The sequence below is a fragment of the Herpailurus yagouaroundi genome, unplaced genomic scaffold (assembly GCF_014898765.1).
Source record: "Herpailurus yagouaroundi ecotype Mexico unplaced genomic scaffold, PumYag 246, whole genome shotgun sequence".
In the NCBI taxonomy this organism is placed as follows: Eukaryota; Metazoa; Chordata; class Mammalia; order Carnivora; family Felidae; genus Herpailurus; species Herpailurus yagouaroundi.
In genome coordinates this window covers 11,227,171-11,238,591 of record NW_024412463.1, presented here as the reverse complement: position 1 = coordinate 11,238,591, position 11,421 = coordinate 11,227,171, and the positions used below count along the sequence as shown (strand labels likewise).

Below are 11,421 nucleotides of genomic sequence, written 5' to 3'. Positions count from 1 at the left end.
AGCAGAGGCGTCGTGAATCGCGGGCCGCGCGGCCGTGAGTGTGCGCTTTTCCCCGGCTCCGCCGTCGCCGCCGCGCCGCGCCGCCGGCATGAGCTACGACCGCGCCATCACCGTCTTCTCGCCCGACGGCCACCTTTTCCAAGTGGAGTACGCGCAGGAGGCCGTGAAGAAGGGCTCGACCGCGGTGAGCGGCGGCCGGCGGGGCCTGGCGTGCGGGGCGGGTGGCGAGAGCGGGGCGGCGGAGGCTGGTGCGCGCCGGGCTCCCGGGGTCGGCCCGGCTTCGCCCGTGCTCACGGCCTCCGCCGTAGGGATGCGCTTTGTTCGGGCGGCTCTCGTGGAGCCCCGGGATCGTTGGTGTCGCTGAAGGAAGCGGGGCGGGGGCCCGTCTGGGACCTGCGGATGCTGGGACGGCCGCGCAGGCGGGCGCAGGAGAGTCTGGGGCCACTGCCCTCCTGCCGGTGGGTTCTCACCGAAGGGTGGCAGTGCTACATGTGTGCCAGTGACTTCGCACGGGCGCTCGCGAGGCCGGCGCGCTCGGTGTGAGCGCGAGCCTTGGAGTACCGGTTTCTCTTTCCCTCGGGCGTCTCCAGGGTGTCTGAGCGGCCGTGGGACGGCCATTTTGGCGGGTCACCCTGCAGGGCCCTGCTTGGGCCCTGGGCCGTGGGCGCGGGTGCGGGCGCCTAGCAGCAGGGCTGGGTCGTTGTTGGCTCGGTGACTCCTTCATGTCCGTAAGCAACTTAGGTGAGCCGCACCCCTGCGGTCCCGGCCGGGGGACTTCCCCACTGGGGACGGCAGTGGTCCTGGAAGCCCAGGTGCGCTTCAGGAACAAAGGGAAGCAGGCTCTCAGGGGCGGCGGTGCCACCGGGAGCCCTCCACCGGGTCGGGCAGCTTGGCGATCGTTCTCCTGCTGCCATCTGAGCACAGATCTGACGTTTGGGCCACCATTTGAATTTTGGATGGGGGATGCGTTTGAGACACCTGTGGGTCTGTTTCCTGGTGTTACTGGTTTTCCTCTTACCTGCTGCCGTCTCGGAGGTTCGCGGGCACAGAGAAAAAGGACACAGCTCCGGGCGATGAAGTGCTTTCATTTCCTGAATCTCTTCTGAAATTCAGGTCCAAAATCCATCTTCTGGCCCAACTCGGGTTAAAGAGCACTGGGAGAGGAGCTGCTTGGACACTCCCTGGCCCCCGTACTCCCTCGGGCCAGCCAGGGTGGCTTTGCTTAATCCTCCCAGCATCTCTGAGCCTGGCTCCCTTCTCCCAGGGGAACCTGGAGGGTCACCTAAGAGCATGAAGAGCCTTGAAGTCAGAAACACAGATCAGTGTTTTTCCACCATGGCCTGGGGCTGGGGTGGGGGTGGGGGGCACAGGCTGGGATTTTGCGCCCCAAGGGGTGTTTGCCAACCGGTGCAGACCTGTTTCTTTGCCTGTGAAGTGCTGCCAGCTGACATCTAGGGGTAGAGGGGGGCAGGGCAGCCCCAGGGCCTGCAGTGCCTCGGCTGAGAGATCTCTGGGCTGAGACGTGTTGCTCCTTGGAGCATTGCCCCATTTCTATCCGCTCCTGCCCTGACGGGGTCGAGGGATCACTTGGCCAGTGGGAGATTTTTCCATGTTTCCGATACGCTCTCCTCTCCTGTACAGTATCTGCTATATGCAGAGAGCAAGCTAATTCCTGGGAAGAGTTGTTAAGAGTTGTCCTTCCACTTGAGGGCAAACCAGACCTTCCCCAGAGCTGTGCACAGGTGTGCCATGGTACGGGGGGGGGCGGGGCCCGCGGGGGGGGGTGGGTGTTGTCCTTTCGATGTTTTTTTACTTTGAGAGAGAGGGAGCATGTGCACACGTGAGCAGGGCAAGGGCAGAATCTCGAGCAGGCTCTGCACTGCCAGCGCAGAGCCCGACTCGGGGGCTCGAGCTCACAAGCCACTGGGAGATCATGACCTGAGTGGAAACCAAGAACTGGATGCTTAACTGACTGAGCCACCCAGGTGCCCCCAGCGTGGGTTTTAACATGCTTCACAGCTACAGAAACATTGCTTTCGGGGCACTTGTCTCGAATGTCAGGATCTCAGGCTTAAAAGCCTTGCATGTGTCTCTGTGATTCTCCCGGTTGAAGGTATATACACAACAGTTACTGTGTTGTAATTGAGACTTCACGTTCAGTGCACAGGAGTGGGCGCCCAGGTCGTGACACTTGGGCCAGCTCTGCCAGAAATGGGTCAGTATCTGTGATCTGCGAAGCGTGGGGCCCCCACCCCCAGGGTGTTCGCAGGTCCCGGTTACCATCTGCTAAGCGCCCTGAGCCTGATGGCAAAACCTCTCGTTGCTTTCTTAAGCACCGTGTTGATTTTTATTGAAGGTCGGCGTGCGAGGGAAGGACATCGTTGTTCTGGGCGTGGAGAAGAAATCAGTGGCCAAACTGCAGGATGAGAGAACCGTCCGCAAGATCTGCGCGTTGGATGACAACGTCTGCATGGCGTTCGCAGGTGAGTGGGGCCGGTGCCCTGGTCCTCAGAGGCCCTTATTAGCACTTTGGAGGCCGTCTCAGTGGGTTGGCTTTTGGAAGATCTAGAAAGCGGGGAAACTAAAGTCATTTAAAAGGAGTCGATTGGGACCTTTGCCAGCTTCACCAAAGCTTTCGGGGGTGGGAGGCTTTGCTGTTGCTGGCGCATGACTGGATCACAGTTACAGTCTGGAGACAGGCCTGGCGAGCCTGGTTTTCCCCGACCACAGTTCCCTGCTGTGGGGCATGCTGTGTGCCCCGGGCACTCTCGTGGCTTCCCGAGCTCCTCCGTGCGGGTCCACTCTAGCAAGATCCCAATTCACGTAAACTAACCTAGGGACTGACGTGTCTTGTCCGAGGCCTCTGTGCACAGCCAGAGGATGATCACCCCGGCGTCCATCACCCAGATGAGCTGAGAGCTGGGTTTCAGAGGACTGGCTGGAGTATGGAACTGCCTTGTGGTCGTGTGACCTGTGCCGTCCCCGATGGGAGCCGATGAGGCGTGGCTCCGGTGGCAGTCTTTCTGCTATTGCAGGGCTCACTGCGGACGCGAGGATAGTCATCAACAGGGCCCGGGTGGAGTGCCAGAGCCACCGGCTGACCGTGGAGGACCCAGTCACCGTGGAGTACATCACCCGCTACATCGCCAGTCTGAAGCAGGTGGGCATCCCGCCACAGTAGTTCCTGGTACCTGTGTGTACCTGTTTGCAGAGGTCCCTTTAGGGGAATCAGAAAACTGCTCTAATTCCACGCATAGTCCCGATCTTTGTGCAAATGTAACTTACCGTAGGTTATCCACTTTGGTGGCATTGTTTGCGTTTAGTGGCGTGGGACGGTCCAAATTCACGTTTCTGAAGGGACGTGATAGTCTCTGTCTTGATGTCCTGAACGGTTGGCTTCCAAGCATTTGGGAGGAGCTGAGAGCCACCTCCACCCTCTGGTGACGTGCTGTCATTTTAAAGTCAAGTGTGTAGCCAAAGCGCGTGTGTTGTCAGAGTGGTTCCAGCGGTCTCAGTTGTGCTCTACGATGCGTTCGGTGGTGGGCAGGTCTTGCACACCTTTCTGAGCCAAACTGCACAAGAGAAGGAGGACCGCTGAGCAGTCCGGGCTCACGTCCCTCATCGTTGGAACTGCAGATAACTTGAATGTCTCCATTTCTTCAGCGAAGGCTCAGCTGTTGGGAACGCCGTGTGTGTGTGTGTGTGTGTGTGTGTGTGTGTGTGTGTGTGTGTGTGTGTGTGTGTGTGAGAGAGAGAGAGAGAGAGAGAGAGAGGACTGAGGGTGGGTTCCACGGGGCCTTTCGTGCTGAGAGAGAGAGAGAGGGAGAGAGAGAGGACTTAGGGTGGGTTCCACGGGGCCTTTCGTGCTGAGGCATTAACATGTCCCTTCTCCTGCCAGCGCTACACGCAGAGCAACGGGCGCAGGCCGTTCGGCATCTCCGCCCTCATTGTGGGTTTCGACTTTGACGGCACCCCCAGACTCTATCAGACGGACCCCTCGGGCACGTACCATGCCTGGAAGGTGAGGCCCTGACAAAACGGAGGGTCTTCGGGCGGTCTCGCCAGTAAAAAGTTGCAGAGGCCACCGGAAGGTACCGGGTCTCCTGCTGGTGTAAGGAGGCCGTGCCCTGCGGGTGCGCGTGCCCGCGTCCTCACTGCCCGTTTGTTCTGTGACGCTCCTGCTGATAGAGCGAAGGAGTCATTAGACGTTGCTGTTTGAGACCACGTCCAAGGATAGGGAGCAGTGGGGGTATGTGGCACGAAGCACAGTCACCCGTGTGTCTTTCGGTAACAGAGGAGAATCCCACTCGTGGCTGAGGATCAGCACCAGTTCCAAAGAGCTCTTTGGGAAAGGAGTCCATAGGGCAGGACCAAGGGGCCAGGCTGCCTCTGACACGGCTGGCCCAGGCAGCTGCGGTCTTGTCCTCGGGCCGGTTCTGGATTGCCGTGCCCCGCACCATAGAACACATTCCTCTTTCAGGCTAATGCTATAGGCCGGGGCGCCAAGTCCGTGCGTGAGTTTCTGGAGAAGAATTACACTGACGAAGCCATCGAGACAGACGACCTGACCATTAAGTTGGTTATCAAGGCCCTCCTGGAAGTACGTTTGCATTTGAAATCTGGTGCTTGGACTGGGCAGAATGGACAGCACAGAAGTGGGCGGCTGTGCGCAGGCAGCAGGAGCGGGGGCGGTGAGGCCGCCGGCGGTAATGCTGGGCGCCCCAGGGCTTGCTCGGCGGGCCCTGCCCCGGTGCTGTCAGCTCCCTCATGCGGCTGGGGCTATCAAGGACCGAGTTGCTGGTCCGAGGGCACGCTCAGGTGAGGAGCTGCAGAGGCAGGACGGGAGCCAGCAGGTGTGGAACTTTCCACTCAGAGCACACCGCTGCTAAGATTGGGGGATGAGGAGAATGGGGACTAGTGGCTGGGAGCTGTGGCCTTGGGCTTTGTCAGCACTTGGGAGATGCTGGCAAGTAAAGCCAAAGAGGCAGGGGAGTGGCCAGAAGGCCAGGCTGGCGTCCAGCTGTTGGGCTTGGGGGGGGGGGGGGGGGGGGGGCAGGGGGGCTGGGAGCCTAGCTGCCGTGTGGAAGCAGGGGTGGCGGGGCGGGTGGTGCCGGTGCCATGCAGGTAGGCACCTGGCCTTATTCTTTGCTTTCCAAGGTGGTTCAGTCTGGCGGCAAAAACATTGAATTGGCTGTCATGAGACGTGATCAACCCCTCAAGGTAATCACTGAGGTCGTCTGGTGTCCTTCGCTCTGGAGCATCCCCAGGGATGGGGTGGGGGTGGGGGCGGGGGGGGCGGGTGGGAACAGGGACCCTACTCCGGTGGCGCTTGTGCTCCAGGAGATTTCTTCCCAAGGCTCCCCACAAACAAGTGGAAGAGTAAGCATCATCGTGTGGGTCTCCGGGGGAGGCTGGGGCTCGCGTGGCTGCTGGGCACATTGAAAAGCTGCTGCAGACCTGTGGCAAGCTGACCGGTGTCACCCGGATCAGGCACGCACACCCTAGTTTTTCTGTTAGAAGCTGCTGTGAGGTGCATGTGGCCGGAGCCCCAGAGCTTTCCTCCCCAGGGGAGAGGGGGTGCTGGTTCCCTGGTGCCTTGTGTGCTTTGGAGACTAACTGTAAACTTTCTTTGGTAGATTTTAAATCCTGAAGAAATTGAGAAGTATGTTGCTGAAATTGAGAAAGAGAAGGAGGAAAACGAAAAGAAGAAACAGAAGAAAGCATCATGATGATGAAATCTTGAATTGATTTTTAAATTCAAATCATGGATTTTCAAAGTGATACATAGGCATTTCCCTCCACTCATCTACTGTCCAAGGGTCCTGCAATAAACTTCCTATTTGTTAACCTTTTCTTCAGAGCGTGTGTCTCTTGGGTGCAATCAGGACGGCTCTGTAGAAAGGGGGTCTTCCCCTCGCTGCGTCTGAGCGCTCTCCTTAGTGTGCGCTCTCCTCTGTGCTCTTGTCGCCAGTCTCGAAGTCGCCAAGCTACTGGTGGCGGGCCAGGGACGTCCAACTTTTTGGTTTGGGAGTCCAGCAGTGCTAGGAGCGCACGCCAAACGTGACGGCTGCTGTAGACAGGCGCGCGGCATTAGAGACAGACGCCGAGACTCCCGAGTTTCTCTTCCCAGAGGGGCTAGCAGACGGACCTTGTTCCTTCCTGACAGACACACGTCAGGGAACACGTGGCGCCCAGTTGGTTTTCACTCAGGATCCCACAGAGCAGCAGCCGTGTTCAGAACGAGTCGTTTCTGGTTTCCCTAGATCAAGTCTTCGCACTTGTGTGTTCTCCCTTGAGTTCCTGGTGCTGATTGTCCCCTGTGCTTGCTCCCCCGCCAGAGATGGCCCTTCCAGGTTCCAGCCAGCAGCAGCCTCGCCCTCCCCCCTGCAGCTTCACAGCTTCACAGGAAGCTCTGCCACCAGTCCTGGTGACAGGACCACCGTTGGGCACCCCTCCCTGCCCCACTGGGCGATGGCACAAAGGGCTCTTTGAGTCCCTGGGCCGGCTGACCTGCCAGCTGTACCCTTGGGATTCCAGGGCGCTGCTCCCACCTCCGTCTGCAGCTTCCCTCGCTGGGTTCTCACTGAATGGCACGTATATATTCGATCTAGAAAGGAGTAAACACGCCCAGATACGTTTTGAGCTTGGTGTAAAATGTAGAATTGTCAAAACGTCAGCATAGAGCGTCAGTAGTGAAGTTAGTCATTGTGGTAAACTGTGACGGGACTATATTTAGATCGCCTAAAGGAAATACCTGCCTAGTGCGACCGCTGAGTCACCTACTTCGTGAAGGATTCGTGTTTGGGCTACCTGCATCTGACTATGGGAGATTTTAACTTTTTGTTGGCCAAGGATGTTAGTTGTTTCCCCCAAAAAGGAAGGTTGCTGAGAACTTGTGAAACTGACCACGGTGCCGTGCCGTTGCAGGCCAGCCCCCTGCTGCTTGGGCCTGCTCTGGGCCCAGCGGAACCACAGGCAGGCACCGAGGGAGCAGTGACCCGGTGGATGGGGCGGGCCTTTCAAAGACCCCCAGAAACCCATTTCAGTGATGCGGGGCGCTTTCAAGTCCAAACAGCCACGTCTGCTGTTCTGGATGGTGCGGGGTCCAGCCCTGGAACAGGCCACAGGGCACAGAGGACACAGGAGGAGCTCCAAGCAGCCTGGGGTGGGGGGCAGGCATCTCCCAAGCAGGTTTACTGTGGACAGAGCTTTTAGAACCAGCTCTTGTCCCATTGTCTGGAGAGCAGAGCCCCTTGTTCTGGGAAGCTGGCCCGCTGCACACTCGGGCTGGCTCATGCCCTTTACCCAGACCAACCGGGTCAACGTCACTCGAGAGCAGATGTCGCCAAGGAGCCTATTAGCGCGAGGCCTGAACAGCTCCTGCCTCGGGACGGGCACGGCAGACAGGATAGGACTCCAGCAGCACAACCAACAGAACAATTTTACTCTCAGAGCAGAGAAGAAAGTTTTAAAGGTTTGCACGTTTATTTATAATTACAATTTACATTACTCCAACAGAGCAACCCATTGCTAGGTTCTAATTCTTAGCCATTAAGTCCTACAAAAATAAACCCAAGCTTTTACAGTAACTGAATCAATACAGAACTAAAACCTTTATAGCTATTTAAAGGGGTTTAGTTACCAAGGTGCTTATGTTCAACACAATGCCCTGTCCGTCAGAAGGGCGCATGCTTATACTAAAGGTCTGACCCATTTACTCATGCAACAAATTTATATTCCCCACCCTCCCTCCACCCACATGTAAAACAAAAACACAGAACTATTTACAATCAAGAAGAAATATGTTCTCGGTCAACCGACCTCGCAAAAAAGACTGGCTCGTTTCCAAGTGGATGAGACACTGAACGGTGGCCAGAGTCCAACAGTGACTGGCCTGGGTCAGGGGATGGCAGGGACGGGGCAGGAAGGGTGGGGACACCACAGGGCTTTGGTCCCCAACCCTGATTCGTATGGAAGCCAGGCTCTGAGCAACAGTTCCTAGCTCACGTTCAGGACCCCTTCCTAAGCCTCCAGGACTTAGCCCCCACCACCCACCAGCCCTCAACCTTGACATCACGGCTCTGGATGTAAGGGTTGTCTGGTTTGCTTCTACAACATGATCTGTGGGACACCCCCACTCTCCCTGCCCAGGCCCACCCACCCCCGCACGTCCCCAGGCTGGCCCTGCCTGACTCCTGAGACCCCAACCTACGGCACTGGGGGGTGCCAGGCCAGCAGCACCAGAGGCCAGTTGGGTTATAAAGATGCAACTGGCTGCCATGTTTGCCGAATGAGATTTGGCTCCACTTTAAAAAAGTCAAAGCTGTCACACAAAAAAAGTCACAAAGTGAGGATCAAGCTTTTGCTCTAGAAACCTTTTTCCAAAATACCAAAACCTTAGAATTAGGCTGTGTGCAACTAAAGAGGAAAGACAGGCCAAGATACCTCAAAGAGGTTACCCACGAATACTTCCCCCAAACAAGTGGTTCTAACTCAGACCACGTCCAAGTTCAATTAAGTCCAAAACATAAGTAGTAGTACGGGAAATTTTCCAAACTCGGTAAACAAAGTGACCCACGTCTCCCAAGTAAGTGCAGCGTTTTCCGATAACCTCAGACACAGCTTCGTTTCTGTGCTGCTTCTGCAGGCACCTGCGAGAAAGGGACAGGACACTACGTGAGCACGCTCAGCACGTCCCACTCGGCAGCCCCCGCCCCCCCCCGGCAGGAGCCAGGCACACAGGGTCCTGGGGAGAACGAGGGTGCTCAGCCTCCCTCCCACCCCAGTCAGCCCAGGGCTCCCCAGACTTTCCAGTCCCCATCAACCATGAAAATCACCTTTGTACACACTGGGCACACCTGTAGCCCACTGCCCACCCAGACCCACGGGGCACACAGGTGGATGGGACTTTTTCATGCGCACCTGGGGGTCCCTGCGGGGCAGGGAGGCCAGCTGGTGACGGCAGTCCTGGCCGACCACACTGCAGTAGCACGCGCCCAGCCCCCACACCCGGACCCGCACTTCGGGGGGCCTGCCGTCCCTAGGAGCCCCCCAGGTGATTCAGAGGGCCAGGGCCCTCATCTCGGCCCCAATTCCCGCAGGCTCCTCCTCTTGCTGGAAGCCAGAGCCGCCGGCTCCAGGGCTCCTAAGCTCTTCCCGAGGAGGGTGCCCACAGGCAGTGCCGCCCCAGCGCCCTCCCACCACCGGGTCCAGAAGCCCCCTTCCGTCACTCACCTGCGGCCCCATCCTCACACCCTGCCGGTCCCAGCTCGGTGGGAAGTTGGGTTGCGGCGGGTTGTACCGTTGCCCCTGCCCCCTCGAAATCCACCCCTGAAGCTACGGCCACGAAGAAACCTTCCCGATACCCCGAAAGTCTCCGTGTTGAGCTTCCGCTCTTCGGCCCACGTAGTCCGCCTAGAACTGGACCACAGACAGGAGCATGAGACCGACTGCAGCCGGCATCCGGTCACAGCTTCCTGAGCCAGCACAGGGAGGGGGTGTGGGGAAAGGACCGGCAGGTGGAGCCATCAGAGGGGGTGACCCAGTCAGGACCCCGCAGCCAGAGAGACCACCCTGCGGGTGCTCCCGGCCACACTGCCAACGGGGTCTGCTGCTCACCGGGCGGGGCTGCCCAGCATGAACTCTCCTGCCTTTATCGACAGGTGAGTGCGTGACACCAGGCAGTGCCCAGGCAGGTTCCGAGACCTCCCTCCACAGAGAAGTTTCTAGTATGTGAGAAGAGGGCTGGGCTAGATGGAGCGGGATCTCCAAGAATATGAGGCTTACACCCTGGGGACGGTGGGGCCACGGCAATGACACCACGCACCACCCAGCGCCCTTCGTACTGAGGATGCGGCCAGCACCCACCTCTGTGTCCCAGATGAGGGCCCCACGTCCGCTTACAGGCACAGAGCTCCCGCTCCACTGCCCCCCTGGCCTCGCTTAGAGAGCCAGCAGCTGCACCCTCCACCCGCCCAGCCCGGCAACCCCGACGGTCATCGTGGTTCCCCTCACAACCTGTCAGCAAACCCGGTCCGCTCCCCCTGCAAAGCAGAGTCAGCAGCCGAGCTCTCCTCCGCCGCCGCCACCACCCGATTCCGAGGCCCCAGGACTACCGCACAGGCCTCCGGGTGGGCTACCGGCCCCTCTGCCTGCCTTTGGCATCCTCAGCGGAGACAGGGTAGAGGTCAACCGGCACCGCCCCCAGCTCCAACCTGGACAGCCGCCCACAGCTCCCGGTACCCAAGCTGGTCGTCACCGTGACCTACTCGCCCTGCTCGCACGCGCCCCCTTCATCCCTGACCGCCTCTCTTGGGACTCTGGTCCGGCGTGCAGCAGACGCCTGGCAGGCGGCCCGTGTGCGGAAGCTTCCTCCGTCCACCCACGAGCGCTCCCAGCACCACACGGTGTGACACCTCCGTACTCGGTTTACCTTTACCTCCCCCCCCCCCACCCACCAGGCCCTGCCCAGCCTCCTCCTGCCCGTGCCCGGATGCGTTTCTATCCTATCCGCACACGTACTCTCTACTTTCCCTGCCGGGATTGAAACACAGGACAGCAGGGCCCTAGCGTGTGCTGTGCCCTCGATGTCCAGCAGCGTGTCTGGCACTCCATTTGCGGAATGAGTGCACACGGGTTTCTGTGCCTGCCCCTTCTATACCGTCTAGCTCGCAGGGTAACCTCTGAGCACCAGTCTCCAGGGGCTCTAACTGCACGCCCAGGTCCCCAGTCTCAAGCAGTCGGGAGCCGAACACGCAGGCCAGCTGCTGCAGGCAGCAAGGGCCTCAGGCCACCGGGTCGGCTGCCAGGACAAGGCGGCGTGTGACCGAACGACCCATCACTCAGCTGGGGAGCATGGTGCCGAACTCAGCCTCAGTGGACAGAAGAGTAGCAGAGCCAAGATGGAAGCGGAGGCCGGACCTCGGTCCGACCCTCAGGTGACTGTGACTGTCAGGGGTTCCGCGCTGCCACCTGCTGGCGCCACCGGGACCGGTGTACTCACACGGCAGAAACAGGAGGAGGATCTTAGGTTTGTCCTGAACTTAGATGGGAGTCTGGTCTTCAAGAGAGCATGGCCCAGACTCCGGAGTTTTGAGGCAGAATGAGTTTCTTCCTGCCAGCTCATCCAGGCCTCGCCAGCCCCAAGCCCGGCCCCCTCACCAGGCCCCCTGACCTGGTCTTGAGCTCAGAAGAGATGTTGTCGAAGAAGGACTTGGACTTGTCATAGTAGCAGTTGGGCCCCAGGTGGTCTTCCTCAGCAGGAGCCTCGTCACTCTGGGTCACCACCGCTGGGTCCTTCTCGTCCCCCTTCTCAGCTTTGTCATCTGCAGAGAGAAGCAGAGTACACGGTGATGCCTCCCTCGGCCAGGGCGGGCCCCTGGTCAGCTGTCCTCAGGCCAAGCACATGGGGGGGGGGGGGGG

General features: G+C 59.2%; 2 protein-coding genes across 4 annotated transcripts in view; one reads left to right on the top strand and one right to left on the bottom strand.

The window, feature by feature from the left end:
- Nucleotides 1–6: 6 nt before the first annotated feature.
- On the top strand, nt 7–5,847 carry PSMA7 (proteasome 20S subunit alpha 7). The gene is made up of 7 exons (XM_040459847.1): nt 7–184; nt 2,357–2,483; nt 3,036–3,160; nt 3,899–4,021; nt 4,481–4,600; nt 5,158–5,220; nt 5,637–5,847. Exons 1-7 carry the CDS (start codon nt 89–91, stop codon nt 5,727–5,729), a joined length of 747 nt encoding a protein of 248 aa, XP_040315781.1. The 5' UTR covers nt 7–88; the 3' UTR covers nt 5,730–5,847.
- A 2,513-nt stretch (nt 5,848–8,360) lies between these two features.
- The window catches only part of LSM14B (LSM family member 14B), a 10,745-nt gene continuing 7,684 nt past the window's right edge, over nt 8,361–11,421 (bottom strand). For all 3 annotated transcript variants that reach the window (XM_040459835.1, XM_040459834.1, XM_040459833.1), the window contains 3 exons: nt 11,174–11,324; nt 9,235–9,420; nt 8,361–8,651 (listed from right to left, as the gene is read on the bottom strand). In XM_040459835.1, coding sequence (XP_040315769.1) covers nt 9,249–9,420; nt 11,174–11,324 — 323 coding nt within the window. In that variant the 3' untranslated portion in view covers nt 8,361–8,651; nt 9,235–9,248. The remainder of the gene's footprint in view (nt 8,652–9,234; nt 9,421–11,173; nt 11,325–11,421) is intronic.